This window comes from Lithobates pipiens, unplaced genomic scaffold (assembly GCF_037356315.1).
Source record: "Lithobates pipiens isolate NorthernLeopardFrog02 unplaced genomic scaffold, aLitPip1_a1.2 Scaffold_23, whole genome shotgun sequence".
NCBI classification, from domain to species: Eukaryota; Metazoa; Chordata; class Amphibia; order Anura; family Ranidae; genus Lithobates; species Lithobates pipiens.
The window spans coordinates 92,136,434-92,162,556 of NW_027507785.1; the positions used below are offsets into that span (position 1 = coordinate 92,136,434).

Below are 26,123 nucleotides of genomic sequence, written 5' to 3' on the forward strand. Positions count from 1 at the left end.
CTGTAGCCTTCTGTGGATGTGGACAGGCTGCACCCCTACTTCACCCAAAAAAGTTGCTATAGAGGAAGAGTTACTCTACCAACATACAAGTTAACAAAAAAGTTAAAGCCGCCCTTATCATGCTTCTAGCTTCCCAGGGTCCCTAGTGAATACTTTTTGATTGATACCATGGTTTGGCCAACAGCTCAGAAATGTGGAAGTATGATTGTTCTGTCCTCTACTACCTAAATCAGCACAGTTCTAAATAAACATGTGTTTCAAATACAATTTTTTTACTGGAGTTGATTTACTGATATTCTCTTGTTTTGGCCCTACATTTGACTCTTGTCTCATTATAGTAGGCTTAGTAAATATTGGAGGAACAAGGGTGGGCAGGAGAACGTGTTCCAAAATAAAATACAAACCAGAATTTGGACTAGAGAGGAAGTATCATCCGCAGATTATCAAGGAATGCTTTTTCTACTTTTTAATTTTTTTCCATTCTCTCTTATTCTTTTTTAAAGTCTCACTTGTGGGATAGCTGAGCAGTGAGAAAGTGTTACATTTATTTTAACCTTTTGAACCTTTCTCTTTCTTCCAGAAGACACCCACTGTGGAATAGGCCACAGGACTTAAGTTGAGCAAAAACCAGATTAGCTTTGTAAAGAAAAATATTGGCTCAGAAAGGGTTGTAGGAATGGGATGTTGTTTTAAGCGATATTATATAAATTATCGTTGTCCAATATTTTAGTCTTGTTCCCTGTGGCTTTGAGGAGCTATTTCTAAACTTGATGTGAATGTTGTGTGATGAATAGATACTTTATGAGCTTAACAGCTGAAATGGGTGCATGACAGCTTTATATAGCGTGTAATATGTGTACATTTTTTCATAAGAGAATCTATGGATGGTTAATGCGTTAATGTGTATTGACTAGCCAAAAAAAGAGTGTGGAGAGTAGTTAGAGCCCCTGCCAGGTTTTTATTGCTGTCTGTGACACTGACACTCATCCTTTATGTCTTGGTGACAACAGGCAGAGAAGACAATGGCTAGTTCAAAAGTTTATAATTGCCATATGGAAGGTAGCCGAAGTGAAACCTTCTAATGGGGACATCTTTTCTGGGGACAGTTGTCTAAGGCTAACCATATAAACTGTTTTCTTCTGTATTATTACTCTGGAATGCCGATGCAAACCTTTATAGAAAGAAAAAAAAAAAAAGAAGAATTCTCTTGATCAACCCTGTGTGCTGAAAGAGAAATCAATAGATTCCACCATCCAAACTAAACAGTGTGGATGGAGGAATCTCCACTACCAACTATTGCATTTTGACAACTTAAGCATCAGCAGCTGTCTCAGTACTCGAACAATGACTTCATTTAATAGGATGCAGTCACTGCTCGACTGACAATTTTCCACTCAGCTCCTTCAATTTGTCAACAAATCGGAAAAAGCCATCGATCAGCAGAAATCGGACAAACTCAAACCATGTGTGGCCACCTTCCCGACCAACCATCGCAGTTATGCTATGGCAGGTTGGCTCCCCTGCACGAGCCGTCGTAGCTTACACATGTGAAAAAGCTCAGAATGGCGGCTCCAGGAGAACCCGCATAAAAAACAGCCCCATCAGCCCGTGGATGGCATCTGACCCTACCATCTTCACAGCTTTCCTTTGACCATCGTGCATTGACAAGTTTGTCCTTCACGGCCCCGCAACTACAGCCACAGCCACTCACTTAGTCCTCTCACTGCCGAGCTCACACGCAGCCATCATGGTGGATGCAGGGGAAATGTCTTCCACGCCGAGCCCCGCTGAACACATACCCACGGCTCCTTCCATCCAAGAGGAACAATATGCGGGACTGGCTTAGGCTGTCCCAGCCCTCCTTTCAACCACAATCACAGCAGCAGTGGACAGGGCAATTGCAGCAGGCATCACCCAGTTCAGGAAAAAGCTAGGCAATCACCCTGTCTAAAGTGGAACACCGCTTATCAGACTTGGAGGATGAAATGCAGAGCTCCCATACCACTGAACAGCAAAATCAAACCATACAGCAGTATATTTTGGATAAGCTTGTTGACCTTGAAAACCGCTCCAGACGTAATAGAGTCATAGGGCTCCCTGAATTTTATAATGCATAATCATTACATGATATTTGCGACCAATGCATCCCGACTGCTTTGGGTATCACCTCACCCTGTACTGTGGAAAGAGCACACCGTCTGGGGGCCCCTTCAAATGACAGATGCTTCCCACTCCCTGTGATAGCCCCACTATCTGAATTAAACCGACAGAGTCAATATCCTGAACTCCTTCCACAACTCTAAATCTCTTCAACTTGACAGCCACAAACTACTTCTCTTTGTGGACTATTCACAAGAAGTCTCACGTAGACAAAAAGCTTTCCAACCAATTTGCGCAGCAGTCTACCAAAAAGGAGTAAAATTCACACTGGCATATCCAGTGATCCTTCGCTTCACAGATTCATCAGGAGATCCGAAATCTTTCTCACATCCAGAAGAAGCTTCTCACTACCTGCAAACCTATCTCCATATTCCTATGGATACTTCAACACCAGCTCCCTCCCACCTGGATCCCAGAGAACAGCGCAGTCCAAGGAAGGACCCTTCTAAGAGACTCTGTCTCTCCAATGCCTCAGGTCGTTACAAACCTCGCTGAATTTGGCACGTCCGAGTGGGAACTACACTCGCAGATCCAACTTCATAATCCCCCACGCTCTGATTTCCTATGCTATCCTCCACAGTACTAGTTCTTCTTTTCTTAACGTTCTTAGGTTACTTCCATTGACAATGCACAGCCTTATCGAGGGATGAACACCCAGCCTAGCCCGGCGGTGACCTAAGGTTCTCATTAACCATTATCTTCCCTCACCGATAGTCCCTGATGGGTGGCTTGAAACGCAGCAATACACATAGAACATCATTCCCTGGTAATGCTTGCTGGTGTGTGTATCACATGTGGAAAAAAGCGAAGTCCAGGCTATGTTCCCTTTTGTTGTCACCCACAGTCAAGCACTTGTGCTCCCCTCAAAAAACACATGGCGGTCCTTTGACATCTAAAACACCCCAAAGCTGATGTCGCGATACTCCAGGAGACACACTTGACAAAAGCCGACTTCACTCGCATGCGCAAACTCTGGATGGCCAGATCTTTGTGTCTACAGTTGTTGAAGGGAAAGCTGGCGTCCTTCCGCTTATCCACAAATGACTCCCTTGTGAGGTCCTCGCCACGTAAACAGATGACGAGGGATGAATCCTCACAGCTAAACTAAAAACCTTTACATGGGAATGGGCTATATCTAATGTCTACATCCCCAGTTCTCCTCCCAAACAATTCATTCAACATCTAACATCTCTCCTGGCACCCTACATACATCTCCCCCTCTTGGTGGGAGGTGATTTTAATTCAGTACTCAACTACCAAGAGGATAAATCACAAAGTCACTGCTCCCCTGCCTCGGCCCCCTCAAGCTCCCCCTGTCTACAGTTGTTAAAGGGAAAGCTGGCATCCTTCTGCTTATCCACAAATGACTCCCTTTTCAGGTCCTCTCCACGTAAACAGATGATGAGGATTGAATCCACACAGCTAAACTAAAAACCTCTATATCTAATGTCTACATCCCCAGTTCTCCTTCCAAACAATTCCTTCAACATCTAACATCTCTCCTGGCACCCTACATACAGGTGATTTTAATTCAGTACTGAACTACCAAGAGGATAAAATCGCGAAGTCACCGCTCCCCTGCCTCGGCCCCCTCAAGCTCCCCCTCTCTCTTGTTGAATTTAACAGAAAGCCTTACCTTAGTCGATCTATGGAGACTTTTAAATCCTGACGGGAGAGCGTTTACCCTTTTTTCTCCTCGACATAACACCTTGTTCAGGATCGATTTTACCTTTGGTAATGCCGCCCTTCTAGAACACATCACAGACCCCCACTTACATGAAATAGCCATATCTGACCACGCCCCACTATCAGTAGACCTTTCAGGTCAACATGGGGACAAGGTTGAGGGTACGTGGCCTGGTACGGCTCAGGAGGGGGGGGGGGCGCTCGCTCGTCCCCACCCCCTTTCCTGGCCAGCCGGGTAGCGTGCTCGGATAAGGGGCTGATATGGACCTGGGGGGACCCCCACGCCGATTTTTTGGCGTAGGGGTTCCCCTTTAAGTCCATACCAGGTGAAGGAGGCATCGCTGGCCCCGGCTACCTGGAGACGCGCTCAAAATGAGCGGACTTTTCTCCGGGCGGGAAAAGTACGTTCATTTCAAAAGTGCGGTGGACTGGCACACACTCGGCCAGATTGTCCGCCGAAATGCGAGTTCGGCGGACAGATTGGAGTGCAAAAATACTTTCTTAGTCCTCCGGACTTTTGGGTAAAAAAAGTCAGCCGGAGCCCACACACGGCGGGATTGTTTTTTTCCACCGGATTGTTTGATCCTGTGTACGAGGCATAAATCATGAAACCGATGAACTTTACAGCAGCAACATCATGGAGTTACAAAGACTTACTCTGCTCTGAGGCAAAATACTGCATCCTGGTCGAATACAACACTACCTGCTCTTTTATAACGAACAAATTCTGGCATGAACAGCAATACAAGATTATGCATAGGGCATATATTCCCCACTTGAGGCAAGCTCAATATCCTGACCGTCAATACTGTCCCTTATGCAATGACCACAGGCCCTCCCTGCTACACAGGCTCTGGTCATGCCCCCTCATCTCACGTTTTTGGGACTAACCTGAGTTATTTGCTGCTCACAATTACTGGACTCCAACCTCATAAGGATATATACTCTCTACTTTTTGGCTCATTGGACATCTCTTCTCCCAGATAACCGAGAACACAAATTAAAATTATTCAACATAACAAAGCAAAGCTGATCACATGTCACATGGCAGCCAGAAGAGCCATCCTTAAACAATGGACTTTATCTTCCCCTCCTACCATCAAGGATATTAAAAATTACCTGCTGAACTTACTGCGAAAATAAAAACTAGATCTGGTCCTTTCTCATTTCCAAGCAGCACTCATATTTAATGGCAAGTGGGGCCTATACATAGCTAGAGTGCTACCGGGCCACAAGAATCAATCTTTAAAGGATTTCCTGACTCCCACCCATGTCCCCAAAAACTCCCTCATCTCCAGCTAAAGGCACAAATAAAGCCTTGCCAGTATATAAGGAACACTGCCCTCCTGAACTTCATACTCTTTTAAAATTAGCCATTTTTCTGTTTCCTTCTCCTAAAGATTTCTGCTATTCGTGATCACCTTCACAACATAACATGGATAGATCATCTAAAATAACGCCACACTTCCATGTGATCACCTCATGATTTTTCTGCAGATTTTAAAGTTGTTTGGCATATCTGAGCTAAGTGATAGCTCAACTCCTGAAAAACATAGCTTTGATTACCTGCCCCTGTTTTCACCCCCCCCCCCCCCCAACTCCCCCCCCCCCTTTCCTAGCCTACCACATTTAGTCCAATGACTTGTTGCATTGCAATTTTTTTTGTTTTTACCTCCGTGTAATGGCTTTCATTTGGCTTTATATAACAAAGAGAAATAAACCAATAAATTATCTTTAAAAAAAAAAAATGCTATATACGTCCTTTGTCATAACTATTGCTAATTAAAAATGCCTTATTTTAGGATGTAATGAAATGAAAGAAGTGTGACGCACATTTTTGTATTTAGAAGTAGTTTGGCAATCAAAAGCAGCCATCCTTCAAACATTCATAAGATCCACGCATGTTGAATTATATTCTCTTCACTTCTGGACTCTTGGAATATTCCATTTTAATACAGAGCATGCTGACATATTTTCCCAACATCTGTTTTATAATATCCATTGACATGAGGGAGCTGTTGTATGCAAGGAGCGGTAACACCAGTGGTACTGGCGGCAGATCGAGAGAGACTCTTGGTGCTGTCTGCTTCAATCATAATTAATAACGGCTCAGTGTATTTAGCGGTTGGGTTCCGTGCAGAGCTAGTATCCGAGAACTGTGTTGTCCTGAATAATATTCAGCAGGAGATCAGATTTGTTGAAAGAATATACGCAGTATAGGGGTTCATTCAGTAAAGCAAGAGTGATGTAAAACTTGCAGTAACCTAATGTGGCCAATCCACAACCAGCCTTTACTGATCTGACTTCCATATACCGATAACTGATTGATTGTTGTGGGTTGCCGGACATTGCTCATGATTATTTGCTCTTTTGTTGTCCAATTATCATTTTCAGTTTTCAACATAAATCTTCTCTCTAGATGTTGGACTTTTGTAAAGATTACAAGCCTTGAAAATAAAAAAGATTTCTTGGAAAATGAGTTTTTTGTCTTGCCGTTTAAATTATTACAGGCTTCTCTTTAGCCTGACATCTTGGTTTGATGTTTAAAGGTGTAAAGGGACTGAACCTTTTTGGGCCCCAGCAATAAAGTTGATGTTGTCCCCCCATCCCTTCTCCCTGGAACGCCTGTAAAGTTTCACAGAGACTTATGCAACAGAATAAGACTTTACAGAAAAACATATGGTGTGCTAGCAGTGGGGAATGTCTTAGCCGAATGTGTAGATGTACAGTGCGTCATAGGATAGTATCTTAACACACTATATGGTGATAGGAAAAACCTTAGGAGTGTCTAAAACCAATTTGTACACAGGTACATAGCACAGCGGCAGAACAGTATGAGATAATGAAGGACATCACCACAGCAAAGTACATTATGTTGTGGTTAAAATGCATTATCACAAAACAGTACTGTACAATATATAGTGGTAGAAGTGATCATTAAACCATATCACAGTATAGATCGCAAATTAATATAACACAAATAAAATATAACCAAAGTTTATTTGAACAATAAAATCAATATAGGTCACCAGCTGTATGAATTCACTTGATGAGAATTGATTTTATTGTTCATATAAACTTTGGTTATATTTTATTTGTGTTATATTAATTTGTGATCTGTATGTTTACATGTACCGCAATAGTCCGTTAGCTCACCTTTGCCCTTGGGTAGTCTGATATGGGAACCAGGCTCCCTATCCTTTTTTCGGTTTCATTTTGGATGATGGTACTTTCTTACTACTTCTTTATTTATTGACATAATGAGGCCTTTCTTTCTATTTTCTTTTCTATATATCACAGTATAATGGTAGATAAAAATGTTGTATTACATAACAGCAAATAATAAAGTGATATTACAGATCACAGGATATTATAAAGCCACCATATAGGATTTTACAGGACATCATAGGACAACACATTGGTTTAGTGGTTAGCACTTGGGGTTGAGTCCCAATCAACATGCTCTTAGCATCGAGTTTGCATGTTCTCCCTGTGCTTGCATGGGTACTCCGGTTTCCCCCCATACTTCACAGACATGCTGGTATGTTAATTGACCTATGTCTAAAAAAATAAAAATAAATCGATCCTTTGTCTTATACTTTGTCTAATCTGTAAGATGTTTCCACATGATTTGTATTCCTCTTTATCATTTTTAATAAAATAAGATTAAAAAATGTACCCTAATAAGATATTCTATTGAGTATGCCCAAGATGGCTGACTCCAAAAGCAGATAAACTGGTCTGAATACCCAGGGAGCAAAGTATTAAATAAAATAGACTAAATAAAATAGAACTATATCATAGCACAGTGTATAATGATAGAAGACCTCATAAGATTATATCACAGCACAGATTTTAGTGCTGAAGGACAAAACCACTGTATATAGTTGTAATGTATGATGTTCTTTGTTATACATGGTAAAGAACCTCATAAGACTATATCACAGCACAGTATATAATGGTACAACATATCATATGCCAGCACATGATTGTACAAGAAAATCATGGGGCTTACCATTCAAAGCCTTACAGGAAGAGCTCCCCTTTTCTCTTCTTATACTGATTTAGACTGGCTCATCGGCTATTATCATGTGGAATGTTTCTTGTGCTCATGGTATGTTTTCACAATATGTTAAAAGTCAATAATTTGTCCTTTTTGTGCCTTACAATACCATTACGATTATCATAGTGCAGTATAAGATCAATACATATGGCTGTACCGGACATCATAGGACCATATCGTAGCACAGACAATATATAGTAGAGGATCTAATAGATCAGCATAAGAGCATACTATATATTGTTATATGACACCTCAAAGAGTAGGTATAATATATTTTACCCCATTATGACTTTTGGGAAGCACTTAATTGATGAATTATACGCCTGGATTGCTTGATTAGTTTCTTAGGTATGACGTTTTATAATAGTAAGCCCTTGTACACACGGTCGGACATTCTGACAACCAAATCCGTTGGATTTTGTCCGATGGATTTTGTCCGAAACTGTTGCATACACACGGTCGGACAAAGTTGTCGGAAAATCCGATTGTACATAACGTGATGACGTTATTTCATTACGACAAGACTACGTTCAGGCTAGTAGCCAATAGCTTTGGTCTAGGAATTTGATCTGAGCATGCGTGGCACTTTGTCCGTCGGAGTAGGCTACACATGATCGGAGTATGTCCGATCGGAGCATTGTGTCGGAAAATTTTACGGTCAAGTTGGAAAACTTGGTCCGTCGGATACTCCGACAGAAACAGACCACACACAGTCGGATTATCCGACAAAACGGTCCGATAGGACACATTCCGTCGGAATCTCCAACCGTGTGTACAAGGGCTAAGATTCAGGGTCCGGATATAAGGGGAAGGCTGGCTTTGTGTACTCTTTTGGACAACATTTTTTCATTAAAAAAGAAGGTAGGGATACATGTGCCTATAGTTTTTGTATTTGAAATTTGATAAATGAATACAAGTAAATGTTGTATGGAAATACCCTATAGGGGTCCTTGGTTACCACCTATGTCTTCTTTATATAATTTGTAAATAGTTATTAAGTGCAGGGACCTGCCATATTTATTATTATTATTTACATAATATATATTATATACAGTATATGCAGTATATATAGTATCTCAAAAAAATGAGTACACCTCTCACCTTTCTGTAAATATGTTATTATATCTTTTCATGTGACAACACTGAAGAAATGACTCATTGCTACAATGTAAAGTAGTGCGTGAACAGCTTGTGTAAATTTGCTGTCCCCTCAAAATAACTCAACATACAGTCATTAATGTCTAAATCACTGGCAACAAAAGTGAGTACACCCCTAAGTGAAAATGTCCAAACTGGGCCCCATATAGGCCTTTTCCCTTCCCAGTGTCATGTAACGTGTTACTGTTACAAGGTCTCAGGTGTGAATGGGGAGCAGGTGTTATTGCTCTCACTCTCTCATACTGGTCACTGGAAGTTCAACATGGCACCTCATGGCAAAGAACTCTCTGAGGATCAGAAAAAAAGAATTGTTGCTCTACATAAATATGGCCTAGGCTATAAGAAGATTGCCAAAACCCTGAAACTGAGCTGCAGCATGGTGGCCAAGACCATACAGCAGTTTAACAGGACAGGTTCCACTCAGAACAGGCCTCGCCATGGTCGACTAAAGAAGTTGAGTGCACATGCTCAGCATCATATTCAGAAGTTGTCTTTGGGAAATAGACGTATGAGTGCTGCCAGCATTGCTGCAGAGGTTCAAGGGGTGGGGGGTCATCCTGTCAGTGCTCAGACCATACACCACATCAAATGGGTCTGCATGGCTGTCATCCCAGAAGGAAGCCTCTTCTAAAGATGATGCACAAGAAAGGCCACAAAAAGTTTGCCGAAGACAAGCAGACTAAGGACATGGATTGCTGGAACCATGTCCTGTGGTCTGATGAGACCAATATAAACATATTTGGTACAGATGGTGTCAAGCATGTGTGGTGGCAACCAGGTGAGGAGTACAAAGCCAAGTGTGTCTTGCCTACAGTCAAGCATGGTGGTGGGAGTGTCATGGTCTGCATCAGTGCTGCACTGGGGAGCTACAGTTCATTGAGGGAACCATGAATACCAACATGTACTGTGACATACTGAAGCGGACCATGATCCCCTTCCTTCAGAGACTGGGCCGCAGGGCAGTATTCCAACATGAGAATGACCCCAAGCACACCTCCAAGATGACCTCAAGCTTGCTAAAGAAGCTGAAGTTAAAGGTGACGGACTGGCCAAGCATGTCTCCCGACCTAAACCGTATTGAGCATCTGCGGGGCATCCTCAAATGGAAGGTGGAGGAGCGCAAGGTCCCTAACATCCACCAGCTCTGTGATCTCATCATGGAGGAGTGGAAGAGGACTCTAGTGGCAACCTGTGAAGCTCTGGTGAACTCCATGCCCAGGAGGGTTAAGGCAGTGCTGAAAAATAATGGTGGCCGCACAAAACATTGACACTTTGGGCCCAATTTGGACATTTTCACTTAGAGTGTACTCACTTTAGACATTAATGGCTGTCTATTGAGTTATTTTGAGGGGGCAGCAAATTTACACTGTTATACAAGCTGTACACTCACTACTTTACATTGTAGCAAAGTGTGATTTCTTCAGTGTTGTCATATGAAAAGATATAATAAAATATTTACACAAATGTGAGACACTGTATAGTGGATTAAAAGCAACATATTGCTGTATAATAGCAGAATATATAATAATACAGGGCATTGTATGATTGACTGCAACACACAGTATAAAAAAGGATATCAAATCTTGTGTAGCTTCACCAGCCCCCAGTATGTAGCACAATAGAGCATGAAAGGACATTATCACAACACAGTATACAAAAATATAGGACATATAGTATTGTATATCTGTCTCTATGCACAGTAAATAATTTTACAGGACATAAAATGTCAATATCATTGCACAATACCTAGAAAAGGAGGAAATCATAGGATCATATACCATATAGGGCTACAGGACATTATAGGACTGCATAAGAGAAAAGTGTTAGGGTTCATTGTAGGATGACAATATGGCAGCATTTACTTCCATTATTTCCTTTTTTTTCTGTAAAATGTTGGCTATACAATACTATTGAGGATCTGAGCTAAAGGCTTTTCTGAATTGTTATACAATCTGGAGACGAGATGTCAAATGCCACATCTGCATTCTCCATCAGGTTGGCCCCTACTTGAAGACTCCTCTGGGATCAAGGCAGGGCACTAGTCATTAAACACAAGTTGGGATGGGAGATTTAAGGTTAAGTGTCTGTCAATGAGATCTTTATTACAAGGCTGCCCTCTCCTCACAACATATCTTCTCCAAATGCCCTGCAGCGGATCGACAAGAAAGGAAACCTGTGCCTATAACACACACTTTAAGCCTTTTCTTCTTGGCTACACAGGTGTTTTCTTTTTATCTTGCACGCAACGTTCTATTCTCCTTCAAATAAACCTCTCTGAAACCAAACCTGTAGCTTAAAAACATTATCGATCTTTGGACGAAAAGATAGAAAACATTCTGTTTGTGTTGGGTAAAGAATGGGAATGTTTTGTTTAGTTACTGATGGTATTCGCACAATGAGTTTTTGTTTGTTTTTAATGTGTCTTTCTTCTCTGCATTCCTATGCTAACACCTTGGTGGATCTCCAATTGACTCCTTCCAGGATGATGAGGAGGGGATATGGGCATAACAGCTCCAGCAAACCAAAGTTCCAGTTTTATTTTAAGGGGTAAGAAAAAATTCAGATTTCCATGCAAGCTGCATGTATCATGTTTTATGAAACACGCAACCTGGAAGTGCCATCTCATGCATGCTTTTAGTGATGTTTTTGTGCCTGTTGGGTTTGTGTTGGATCCTTCCCTCTTATGCTATAAGAATTTACTGGTAGAACTGCTATTAATGCTGAGGGTGTAGGATTCATGGGTCTACAAGACGGGATGGGGCCTGAGGTGCTTGAGGAAGATCTCAGTAAATCCTTATCAAGAATGGTTTCCTGACAAACAGAACAATGTATGGTCTCATTTAATGTGTTTAAGAAATGACAGCATTGTCCATGCATTATGATATCATCTCAGATACATTATGACATAATCTTGAAATTCAAAAGTTTCTTCTTGTTACTACTGAAAAGCTGACTTTAGTGAGTAAATGAGGGCACTGACATTGTTTATGATACTCTTTAAATGTAACACTGGCAAGCCATTAAAAGGCAAGTCTACCCAGAATTGATATTTCCGTTTTTGGTAGATGCATGAAATTTACAGCATCCAACAGTTTCTTCTATCCCATTGGTGGTTCTTTTGGTGAAAGATCTGCACTAGAATTGATTAGGTCTGCACACCTGCAATCAATATTATGGATGGTCTTCCAAATAGGAGAACCAAATAGGAGAACCAGGAACACACAGAGGTTGGCAGGGACACCCCAGACTCCTGGGTGTGCAGAAACAGAGCTGGAATTATGGTAGAGAGATCTTGCTGTTGGACATGGCCTGACTCAACTCACGAAGTTTCACTGATAACTTAAATATCACTTGGTATGGCCCTCTATTTAAGGCTAGCCATACATGTTGGGTTTCATTCTCCCTGTGGGCTGAATGCTAGAAATAGATCCCCCTATTCATGCTAAAAAGCATGAATAGAGGAATTTCCCCTGGCGGATATTGTTACTGCCTCTGATTGTCTACAGTCACTTTCCAGCCAGTAATTTTCCCCCTAGCTTCTTCAGTTTTCAGATGAAAGTTTTTCAAGCCAGATGGTGCCCATAGGGCCATCAATGGCTGAAACGTGGGTCAATTCAGTAGGAGAAGCCTACAAATTTGAGCAGTGTATGGCCAACATTAGTATCATGTACGTGAGAGACATCTGAAACTATTAGGTAATATGAAACTCTATCTATCTACTAGCAACTGAAACATCATACAAATAAAAGCTGAAATAAACTGCACCATTACTGTCACAAATCCATTTCACCTGAATTGACAGCAGTATAATGCTACTCCTCCTTCCCTTTGTATAAAATGGCATCAACATTATTTCAGAACCTGTTGGTGTGTTAGGTGGGGGCTATGATTCATATTTTACTTAGCTATTAGTGCCATTCAGGAGTCTATGCTGAATGCTGATTGTCTACTAAAGTCATAGAAGTTATATCTGGGGCATAATAATAATCATACTGCCAGTACATGGCATTGATCACAAGGTATATGTATATTATTTTTATTATTATTCCGGATTTATATAGCGGAGACAGTTTACGCATCGCTTTACAACATAAGGTAGGAACCTGAGGGCCCTGCTCATTAGAGCTTACAATCTTACATCTTACATGATGACATCTTTATGTGGACTCATTAAAAGATGAATATAGAGGAAACTGCACAGCTGTGAAGTGTAGTCTGTGAAGCATAGTAATTGCATCCTGTCTATCTTTTTGACACCTCCCACCCCATGATATTACACGTGTCAGATCCTAAAGATCGCCATACACCTGTAGATTTCTTTGGTTCAGTGAGGTGGGCTAAATGAGGGAAATCAATTGATTCCTCCATCCTTGCTAAAGATCTCTCCTGCTGGCTATTGTGTTTAGCGACCAGTTGGACTGGAGGCTGCTGAATGCCCAAATAGTGACTGCATCTGATAGGATGCAGTTGCTGTTCAGCCAACAATTTTCCACTTGACCAGTTCAACAGAAGTCAATTGAAAAATTGACTTTTGTCGAGCTGTTGGTACTGTCAGGACCACCCACAGCTTGAACCTTGGATGATTCAACAGGGATCAGCCGAAATGTTAGCAGTGTATATTAGCGTTAGTCCTTAGAACACAGTGATTAGTTACATGACAGTCATATGAGAGACATGATTCTCATAATATATGCATGTTGAGCAGTAAATGCCTATATTAGGGGACCTCAAGAGACTGGTATTAATTAAAGCAGATTCAATTATTTCAGTTGTTTTTTTTTAAACCAGCAGATCTCCTTGTGTACAGATAGTGCAAGTCCGCAGACACAGATGCCAATTTTGACAAAATGTCTTCTTTATCCTTCATTGTAGCCAAATGCAAGTGCTTTAGTAATACAATTAAAGTGACAGGATCTCCAAACAGTTTTTTCTGGAACCAATGCTCCTACATGGGGAGCTGTGATTTTTGATGGAACATCTGTTCTTATTATGACCACATCTGTCATTCTATGTCATTGTACAGCCATTTCTATTATACCCCAGATGATACAAAAATTCAGCATGGGAGTAGAATATGTTGATCTCTGAGATCCAGCCATCCTTATGTGTAGGATATCAACATTCTAGCTTAAACTTTTTAGCTATTCATATTTTATCATATTTGGGTTTCCTGGTTGTGACCTATATGACTGAGTGATTTATATGTATGTCCTATAGTGCTTGTTGTAAAGCCACCATTAGTTTATAGAGTCATATTGGTGAAATTTATTTTTTTGACATTAGGGAATGGGAGAGGTACATACGTTTATTCAGTGTTGAAAGAAATGTTGATGTGCAGATTGTAGTAAGCAATGAAAACCAGTTGGACTTAACTCTTGTATTCTTTACAACCAAGGAAGGTTCCATCTTAGCCTCTAATTAGATCTGCAGATGGTAAAGGCTTGAAAGTCTAGATGAGAGCTGACATAGACATATTGGAAACCTTGTTATCAACAGATGCATGTCTTGAATTTACAGTAGCTATTGTGAAACAGTTAAAGTGGAACTAAAGCCTTGTATCCTTTGCAGCCAAGGAACTGGCCATCTTAGTCCCCGTTTGATGCAAATGTGATCAGTTATTCCATCACCCATTTGATGGACTAAGAGTTGGGTTCAGAGCATAACCAACTGTGACAGTTATCATTCATGGCATGCTTCGGTTTTATGAAGCAGTTAAATTGATGGGATTAGTTCTTCTTTAAAGCGGAACTAAACCCATCAATTTAACAGTTAGAAAAACAGTTATAATCTCAGCATGCGGAGAATACTAATTGTCACATTGGCTTGTGTTCTCAACTGTCAAACCATCAAATTGCTGGTGTCAGCATTGAACACATGTGCAGCACCACGGTACTTGCAGTTCATTGGCTGAAAAGAATAGGATGAAGGTTTAGTTCCACTTTAATTTAGCAGGTTTAGTTCCAATTGAAAGATGAATTCAAAATATAGATATTTTTACAGTTACATTGGTCCAGCCCATTTTGATAAAATGCAAAAGAATTCTCTGAATGGCACCTGTACTAAGTGAGCAACCTCCTGTGTTCAGAAAGCAGAAGGGCAGCTGCTCAGCATGGGATCTGGAAGCAAGTGGGGATCACTGGAGTAGTGGTGTCTACTACAATGTTTTCAAGCTTCTAGGGGCATTGGCCAGGTATGGTATGGGCATAGATACATCGGCCCAAGCTGGACCTAACTACGTATGTATAACATATCTATACCTAGATTTCTTATAGTTTACTAATACATTCTTGTTAGTTGATAGGGTATATATAAAATACATAACTAGTTGTTTTGGTTTTGTTGATTTTATGTTCATTTTGGTCTGATGATGGCATAAAAAGCATGCTCTTCTCCACTTGGTGACAGGCCCTCTTTAGGGCATAGCACACGGTTTTCTTCTGCCCTCCTATTCTTCTTTGTAAACCAAAGTGGACAGAAGAGTTGAAGTCCTGAACAGCTGTTGAAAGGCTTTCCTTCCTTTCATGTTGTTTGCAGTAAGCAATAGGTAAACTTTTCTCAGGAGAACAGTCTCACACAAATTGCACTTTAATGGCCTTGTTTTACAACCCGTCTCCATCACAGTCCTGTGCTAGATTTTTTTCAGCTAATATCTGGGGACATTGCTACTTCATTTGTGTTTACTTGTCTTCCCCTGAACCATTTTCTTACAGGGTCTCTACTTCCCTTCACCATTGTGTCTCTTTATTACACAGTTCATGACGGATTAGCTTGAGACAAATGATACGTCTTTGTTGACCACTTCTCTATAACATGTCTATCATAGGTTGGCCATAGACAGGCACATGTGTCATTAATAATTAAACACATATCATGTCACTGTACTGTATCTAACGAGGAGCAGCATTGTCACCCTAGGACAAGACAACAGAACACCTCCCTCTCCTCTCTTTTCCATGACATGGAGCTGGGAACAATGTAACTGATAACAGTGCAGCACAGGCACACTGCACAGGAAGTTATCAGCTGACAAGATATCTGGCAGGATGAACAGGTATTTTTATGGCATTTATAAAAAGAAATAACAAAATGCATTCAATGGTATATTTAGCAGACCGAAAGGAACCAAATAAGAAACATTCAAAGTTAGGGCTTACATACACTTTAAAGCAAAGCCATGCTTTGTCCATGCAGGCCAAAAAACGAGTGTGTAACAGGGGGAACAATTGCTCCTACCAGCACAAATACATACATTTAAAAAACAGCTGCCCGTTCAAAAAGTTTGTGAAAAACCAGTAAGATAAATGTATGCGTGGTGAACCATGCTAATACTCTGGTAATAAAGTGCAAACAGTACAAAATAAATAAAAAACAAGCCTAAAGGACCGCTGGATTCACTCCAATGGGACAAACACAACAATAATCAAAATAGCGATCAAACATATCATCAGGTGTGCAAAGTGGAATATAAAAAATGTATTAAATTAAATGAAAGTGAAGTCCAAAAAAACAAAAAGGTCATCCAATGTATTCAAGTGTTAAAGGTGACTTTTCTAATGCTTGAGTGAATAGAGAAATCCTCCACCAACATTGAGCAAACAGCCTACTTACCAGATGAAGATGATCCCTACTACAGAGATCATAACAGCCTTTGGATTATCAAACTGCTTCTAGGAATCAGTCACTGCAGGTCCAATGATATCTCCAATTAAATGGAATGGCCACACGTATCCAGGTTAGACATAGGGTAAAGAACAATCTCCCATGGTGAAGTATATCAAAAAACGTGGTTATATTTAATAAAAATGACATTAGCCAGTTTTGTCAGTGCGTCTGATGTCTTCAGGGGTCACATGACTGGATGCATCACCTCCATATTATATACTGCCGTCCAATAGGAAATATCCAATCCAATCCAATCCTTCCTAATGGTATCAAATTGATTGGATTGATTGAAAAAACAAGTACAATAATACCTCGGATTACGAGCCTAATTTGTTCCAGAAGAATGCTTGTAACCCAAAGCACTCGTATGCCAAAGCAATTTTTCCCATTGGAAATAATGGAAACTCAGATAATCTGTTGCACAGCCACTGCTTGTCTATGCAGTATCGCATGTGGTCAGAGATGTGGGGGTGCTGGAGACACTCGGAAATACTCGGAGACCACTTGGAGACGCTTAGAGACACTGGGAGACGTTTGGAGACACTTAGCAACAGAGTGTTTCTGAGTGTCTCAGAGCATCTCCGAGTGTCTCAGAGCATCACCAGTGCCCCCGCACCTCTGGCCAAATGTGGTACTGCACACCCCAGTGGCTGGAACCATGTCTTGCGAGACCGCTCGCAAAGTGAGTCAGGATTTTTTTTTTTAAATAGCTCATATTGCAAAACGCTTGTAAACTGGGTTACTTGCAATCTGAGGTATTACTGTACACTGTGACCCCCCCAGCAATGTATACTCATGTTTCCTTTACTTCCCTACTGCTCCATTCAGGAGCATGAGACTCGCTCCACGTTAGAAGTTTAAAGTTGGGCTTCCAGTAACTTGCAAGGTCTGCTTTTTAGATCCTGCTCCCCTCCTTCTGTAAAATTTGCTGCATTATGGTACTTGAAAAAAATGTACCCTTAAAGAAAAGAAATAGATTGCATACTTGCATTATCTCCGTCACCTGCATTATTTTTATTCTGCAGAGTTTGATGTCACCACCTATCTGGTGAGATTCTTAGGGAACAACATATACCTTACATCTGATGAGAAGATACTCCAGTCTTGTGTAAGAGTGTACTCTCGTGAGATCTGGGCAGCTCAGCATTCTCCAGGATCTCTTTCACAGGAGCATGAAGTCAGATGGGGGTAGGAAATAACTTTTTTCCCTACATATACATATTTTAGGTACCATCACAAAAGCGTTGTAACCCTAGGGCAGTGCTACAGAACACCTTCCCCCTCTTCTTTTTCATTACATATGGAGGGAGGTGTTCTGTAATCTATAGTACTTGAAAAATGTACTTGTACAGTCTCTTTTAGATGGGTGATCAGGGGACGGCAAAAACAGGCAGCTAAACTGCAGTTTTAGTGCCACCCACCCGAACTGTAAAATAACAGCTGGTTGGGGCTGTACACATGCCATGAGCTTTGCTTCACAGCCATGGCATTTTTTTCTCATTCAGGGTGTAGAGTTTGACAGGCGTCACCACTTGTCAAGCTCGCTCATTGAGTTAAGTGGGGCCATACTGTAATGCCCTGTACACACGGTTGGATTTTCAGATGGAAAATGTCCGATCGGATTATGTTGTCAGGAATTCCGATCGTGTGTGGGTTCTATCTGACTTTTTCCATCGGAATTTCTGACACAGAAAGTTTGAGAGCAGAATCTAAAATTTTCCGACAACAAAATCCGATCTGACTTTTTCCGATCGTTTGTAGAGAATTCTGAGGGACAAAGTGCCACGCATGCTCAGATTAAATTACGAGACCAAAGGTATTGGCTACTAGCCTCTACGTAGTCCCATTGTACACACCTCCTTCCGACCGATCAAATTTTCCGACAACTTTGTCCGACCGTGTGTATGCAAGACAAGTTTGGCACAAAATCCCTCGGAAAAAATCAGATGGATTTTGTTGTCGGAATGTCCGACCGTGTGTACAAGGCATAACCCTGTGCAATTGTGGTGTGGTATTGTGGCATTGTAGGGTTAAATTGGCCAGTAGGGAGGTGATACAACACCTCCTTACCACCTGTCAAATGCCTCCTTAAAAAGAGATCTGAACATGGATAGTTCTCCAAAAGGCACCACACTCCACGGTGAGTGTGAAAAAGTCCTAAGGAAAGAGGTTAGATTACATACTTACTATATCCTTTCCTTCCACATTTCAGGGCTTGACATCACCATTTTTTTTGCCGAATTCCTGACCTCATACTCTCTCTGGTGAGATCCTGTAGAGCAGCCCAAATTTTGTGAGAAGCAGTTCTTGCAGGTCGGAGTGTCTTCTTGTGAAATTTGGGGTTCTCATTGTTCCCCAGGAATCTGTCAGGAAGGACAGTGATGTAATAACTTGCAATGCAGAAGATAGGGGTAAGGTAGGTAGATCATTCAGTTTTATTCTTTACGGTACATTTTTCAAGTACGTGCAGCGATTTATACAAGTAGGGAACCGGATTTAATTAGTTGACCTGGCACCAAAGTGCAGATACACTTTAAGTTCATTTTTTAATAAATTTCCTTATAGCAATTTAGAGTAGTAACTCTTTCTATAGCCATCCATAAGCCGATATCTGGTTAACATGGATGTAATATGAATTACAGCTGTTTGTTTTTTAAAATGCACCAGAAAGAATTCCAGAACGTTTTCATTTGCAGTTGATATCTCTCTATAGGTTTTTTTTTTGTACATTCGCTTCAAACAATATTTTGGATATTTCTGCCTGTAAACCCGATATTATTCTTTCCATATGTCTGCTGGTAGATTTGAAATATTAAATGTAGCAGTTTTATGAAAGGACTGGCCCCCGTGTGTGGCAATTTGTACACTGGTGGAGTGCTTCATGCTCTGTAAATATACATTACATGGCTCTGGAATGAAGTCCAAGTCAGTTTAAGAGTCTCAAATATGTATTTAAATCGAAATACACCAATTTATAAATAGGATTTCATTTGGCTATATTTTTCTGTAAATCTCCTTTAAAGCACTGTATTTCTATGGTGCTTGGCATGTATGGGGCTTTAGAGATAAGCAAAAAGGTTTCCTGTCTTAAGAGGAATTTTGGTTATGCCCTATCTGATTGGCACTATTCTGTATTGCCACATGGGCAGGTCCTCCGTTATTTACAGTACTTGTCAGACTTAAAGCCACTCTGTCATTGAAAAGAAAACAAAAAAAAAACCTTTAGGTATCTAGCCTGCAGGGAATAAAACTTGCCATACACCGATAGAATCCACATATATACAAACAAATGAGAGTGCCAAACACATTTTTAAGAGTCCAGGGTAATTTCATGATAAAATTAATTCATAGCAGAATAAATACATTGCTTTTCAGGGGCCAAACACACCCCTCCCCCCCCTCCTTCATCAAGGCTTAAGAATTCTGACTTAAAAGCCTTTGCTGGATTCACCAACACTGGAGTAACTTGCCCTCCTGAAATTGTTCCAAGAGGTAAACCCAGTGCAGATTTATTTGATATCTGCTAGTATGAGTCCATTTAAAGCAGAGCATTATGCATACAAATTAATGTTTTTTACTAAAAGAACATACATTCCACATTAACCGCATCTCGCCCAGCCTATAGCAAAATGATGACCGGGTGGTGGCTCTCCCGTTCTAACTGGACATCACATGACGTTTCGACACACCGACACACCGGTAAAAAGCTTATGACGTAGGCTCTTTACCATGTGATCAGCTATGTCAAATCACAGCTGATCACAGCGTAACTAGGCTGTGCTGGTTACCGGCATTCCTCTATTCACGCTGACAAGGCATGAGTAGAGGAAATCTGATAAGTGACTCTCTTGACAGGGGGATCTGCACTGATAATCAGTGCAGCCCCATCAGCGATGCCCACCAGTGCCTACCAGTGATGCCAATCAGTGCCCATCAGTGATGTCTGTCAGTGCCTCCTCATCAGTGCCCGTCATTGCCCTACAGTGCCTCCCATCAGTGCTGCCTATCAGTGCACATCAATGCCGCCTTTAAGTGTCCATCATTGCTGTCTATAAGTGCCCATAAAGCCTGACCCTCAGTGGCCATCAGTGCCACCTATGAGAGCCCATCAATGTCGCCTATCAATGCCCATCAGTGCTTCATATCAGTGCAGCCAATCAGTGCCCATCAGTGCTGCATATTAGTGCCTCCTCATCAGTGAACATCAGTGAAGGAGAAAACATACTTAATTACAAAATGTTATACCAAAAACAAAGAAACATGTTTTTTTTCAAAATGTTCGATCTTTTTTCATTTGTTTAGCAAAAAATAAAAAAACCAAGTAGTGATTGAATACCCTCAAAAAAAGCTCTATCTGGTAAAAATGTTGTTTGGGTATAGCATTGCATGACCGCACAATTGTCATTCAAAATGCAACAGTGCTGAAAGCTGAAAATTGGCCGGAGCAGGAAGGGGGTGAAAGTGCCCTGTATTTAAGTGGTTAATAATTACAATGGCTTGAACAAGTATTCATACCCCTTGAAATTTTCCACATTTTGTCATGTGACAACCAAAAAGGTAAATGTATTTTAATGGGATTGGATGTGATAGACCAACACAAAGTGGCACATAATTGTGAAGTGGAAGGAAAATGATAAATGGTTTTCAATTTTTTTTACAAATAAATATGTGAAAAGTGTGGCGTGCATTTGTATTCAGCCCCCCTGAGTCAATACTTTGTAGAACCACCTTTCGTGAAATTACAGTTGCAAGACTTTCTGGGTATGTTTCTACCAGCTCCACACAAAAAAATTTGCCAATTCTTCTTTGAAAAATAGCTCAAGCTCTGTCAGATGTAAACGGAGAGCGTCTGTGAACAGCAATTTTCAAGTCTTGCCACAGATTCCCAATTGGATTTAGGTCTGGACTTTGACTGGGCCATTCTAACATATGAATATTCTTTGATCTAAACCATTCCATTGTAGCTCTGGCTGTATGTTTTAGGGCCGTTGTCCTGCTGTAAGGTGAGCCTAGTCTCAAGTCTTTTGCAAACTCTAACAGGTTTCCTTCTAAGATTGTCCTGTGTTTGGCTCCATCCATCTTCCCATTAACTCTGACCAGCTTCCCTGTCCCTGCTGAAGAAAAGCATCCCCACAACATTATGCTGCCACCACCATGTTTCACAGTTGGGATGGAGTGTTCTGGGTGATGTGCAGTGTTAGTTTTAGGCCAAAAAGTTCAATTTTGGTCTCACCTGACCAAAGCCCCTTCTTCCACATGTTTGCTGTGTCCACCACATCGCTTTTTGCAAACTGAAAATGGGACTTCTTATGGCTTTCTTTCAACAATGGATTTCTTCTTGCCACTCTTCCATAAAGGCCAGATTTGTGGAGTGCACAACTAATAGTTGTCCTGTGGACAGATTCACCCACCTGAGCTGTGAATTTCTGCAGCTCCTTCAGAGTTACTATGGACCTCTTGGCTGCTTCTCTGATTAATGCTCTCCTTGCCCGACCTGTCAGTTTAGGTGGACGGCCATGTCTTGGTAGGTTTACAGTTCAGCCATACTCTTTCCATTTTCGGATGATGGATTGAACAGTGCTCTGTGAGATGTTCAAAGCTTGGGATATTTTTTTATAACCTTACCCTGCTTTAAAGTTCTTCACAACTTTTTTCTTCCACTTCACAATTATATGCCACTTTGTGTTGGTCTATCACATAAAATCCCAATAAAATACATTTACGTTTTTGGTTATAAAATGTGGAAAAAGTGAAGCGCTGTGAATAGTTTCTGGGTGCACTGTATGACCCATGTTTTGACAACCATAAAAAAAAAAAAAAAGCATGGCTGTCCCATACTGTGCACTTAAGTGAGATAAAAATGAAAGCTACATTTCACTCTAATTAATGAGAAATTGATGGCAAAAATTGATAGGAGAAATTTTCCAAGTTTCACAGAATCTGGGAACCCTGGGTCACACATTGTTTACACTTGACATTAACCATTGCCGATGGTCTCGATCTTCGAGGTACTTTACTTATCATGGTTGTGGCACATAGCTGTTGAGAGTCAAACCTTTCTCCCCTTCCTCAACCCCCTTTTCCCTCTTCACCCCTCATATCTGGAGCTCTGTTCTTTTTTTTACACTTTTTTACTGGTAGCAGTAAATGACAGTACTGATAACGTCCATGTGTTATTTATACTATCTAATATCTTAATGAATGTGCTATACGTGTATATTTTTTATGAAAGTTTATCTATGCAACCTTTATTTTTTGAAAACCTTTAATAAAGAAAAGTAATATTTCCACTCGCTCTGAGATTCCCAGTTACTTCCTGTCGTGCCTTTGGGACAGGAAGTACAAGGGAAATCTCCCTGGTGGTCAAAAGACAGCTGATGTTCTAAAACTTCTACATTCAATTCCATAATTTTTTATTTTTTTTAAGTTTTACTTAAGTTCTGCTTTAATCCTAACCTAACCGTTCAACACACCTTAACACATTTTCCCTTGCCTCTAAATGTAACATAACTGTTAACCATCTTCTTATTACTAAATTAACCCCCAAAGCTATACTTACCAATACGGGTATTGCATGAAAAAGTATCAGTCTTGTGCTGAGACATACAAACACCAATATGTTTAATGTTCTGCATCATGTATGTGACCTTTAAAACATGACTAATAGCTTCCAGAGTTGTATATATATATATATATATATATATATATATATATATTATATATATACTATATCTATCTATCTATATATCTATCTATATCTATCTATTTATATGTATATATATATATCTATATATATCTATATATATATATATATATATATATATATATATATATATATATATTTATTATTATTTATTTATTTATTTATTTTTTTTCCTATTTTTTTACTGGAGACGTGCTATTAAATTTTTGAATTAAATTCAAACTCTGGAACTTTGGAATTGGACGTTAACTAAAAACATGCGATATCTACTCATACCATACCATATTTATTGCAGCATTTACTTATATAGCGCCCCCCTTATTTCATAAATTATTTTAAATGTTTGAGCATGTAAAATATTTAGGGCACTTTCCAGACAGCTTTCAATGTACAGATTTTGGGAGAATAAATATAATGAGGTACAAGGTCTACAAAATATTATTTTGGGTAATAGATTTTGTGCATTTCAGACCTTTTTATCCTCAGTCACCTGTTTGCTGCTCTTGTACTATGACCCCAATTATCCCCCCCGCTCGATAATAGGACAAGTAGGGCTTTGTGCCTATTGTGCATTGCCTATTGTTGTGGGATGGAAGGTATTGGAGCTAGCATCCCTCCAATCAATCATCAGTGGGGAACTTGTGAGAACGGCTTCCTGAAAGAATGTGTATGAAATGCCAAAAGTTCACAATGATATTTAGAATGAATCCTGAACGAGAAAGATGTTTACAGGGAGAGATGTTTTTCATTCCAAGCATCAACTTGCTTTAAAATAAATCAGAGCTTTGAAGGGCAGGTAACAAAATAGTAAGCTGTGAATTGTCAGAATAATTCTACACAATGGGGGTTATTTACTAAAGGAAAATCCACTTTGCACTGCAAGTGCACTTGGAAGTAAAGTTGCTGTAGATCCGGGGGGTACATGCAAGCAAAATAAAAAACAGCATTTTAGCTTGCACATGATTGGATGATAAAATCAGCAGAGCTTCCACTCATTTCAGATCTACCCCTTAGATTAAGAGCGACTGCACTTCCAAGTGCACTTGCAGTGCAAAGTGGATTCGTCTTTCATAAATAACCACCGATAATCTATATATCTATTGCTGCAGAAAGACAAGGGATGCTACAATGGATTTTCAGTCCTGCAATATTTACCTTAAATTTTATGTATAGCCATTATTTTTATTTCATTTTTTTTAGTTTTGGATTTAGTACAGAAGGATTACATCCCCTGTCAAGTTTTTATTGCAGTCTGTATCCCTGCTAGCTTGATTTACCCTCTCTAAGGGTCATTGCCACAGAGACAGAAAATGATTCCAAAATCCAAAAATTTACAGCTGTTAAAAGAACACAAAGTGATCCAGTGATAGCTGTCGCTTTGTCACTTCCTGTTGCATCTGTAGGACAGGAAGGGAAATCTCCCCAATGGGACAGATGGCAAAAAAAATATATAACTGATAGGGAGTTTAATCCTTTCCAACGCTATGCAAAATGAAAATAAAAGTTTTGCCTACATGCACACCTTAAAGCGGAGCTCCAACCCCACCTCTAAAAAATTAAAGACAGCAGCTACAAATATCTGTCCAGGTACCCGTAATGTCAGCACTACACTTTCTGAATGGCCCGGCGCTGGTGGAAGGAGGAGGGGGCCGAACTTCTGGGAGACCTTGCCAAAGCAAAAACAGGTACCTGCTCCCCCCCTAAAGGTGCCAAATGTGGCAGCAGAGGGGGGAGGAAGCAAACAAGCAGAGCTTCCCCTTTTGGGTGGAGCTCCACTTTAACCCATTCTCACCAACCCCCGTGTCCCTTAAAAGGCTGTAAATGTCTAGGGGACTGCATTTGCTAAACGCTGCAAAGGCATTTATACCAATATTTTGGAAACAAACCACACCCCCTTACATTAAGAAGAAAAGAAGGCTGGATGGCCGCACTCCAGTGCAATTTCTTTATTCAAGTGCCCGATACAAAGGTGAACTACAGGTATCAGCTTACATGTTTCACACCAAGGTCGGGTGCTTACTCATGAGCTATGAGTAAGCATCTGACCTTGGTGTGAAACATGTAAGCTGATACCTGTAGTTTACCTTTGTATCCAGCTCTTAAATAAAGAAATTGCATAGGAGTGCGGCCGTCCAGCCTTCTTTTCTTCTAAGTATCTGTTATCATACAAGACTCACACCCTCCACGTGGGATAGAGGCTTTTTGGAGCAGCGGGGTAAGAGAAACTGCCTTAGAGCAATGTACATGCACATATATGTTTTGGTCCTTCCAATAAGATTTGGTTTGCCAAGTTCATCTAATGGAAGATCTCATGGCTGCAGAATACCATAGAGAGAAAAGGGTTCGTAAAACATGGTTTTACTGGTCTGAATCTACTTTCACATCCAAATATTGCGATATTCTGGGGTCTCAACCACAATTCCCTTTACCGTCCCTTTTGAGTTGATACCTTTGACCCCATCAGACCTCCCTGTGCCGACTACACTTGAGCAACACACTCAATTTGCCCCTCCCCCCCCTTTTTTTTCCTTTCCCCAGCTTTGTCTTTCCTACTTACCCCTTTTTTCTTTCTTTTGTGTCTTGCTTTTCCGTTTATACTAAAAAGTTATATGGAAAATAAGCTTGTCAAGGTTCCTTGGGCGAAAGGAACTCTATGGCTACTATTTGCATGGACCTTGGGTTTGTTGGTCT

At 40.5% G+C, this 26,123-nt stretch overlaps 1 protein-coding gene across 5 annotated transcripts in view; it reads left to right on the plus strand.

Annotated features, from left to right (window-relative positions):
* ERC2 (ELKS/RAB6-interacting/CAST family member 2) overlaps positions 1-26,123 on the plus strand; it is a 1,374,577-nt gene that overhangs the window by 1,069,479 nt on the left and 278,975 nt on the right. For all 5 annotated transcript variants that reach the window (XM_077452044.1, XM_077452047.1, XM_077452045.1 and 2 more), the window contains one exon: positions 11,549-11,614. In XM_077452044.1, the coding sequence (XP_077308170.1) occupies positions 11,549-11,575 (27 nt within the window). In that variant the 3' untranslated portion in view covers positions 11,576-11,614. The remainder of the gene's footprint in view (positions 1-11,548; positions 11,615-26,123) is intronic.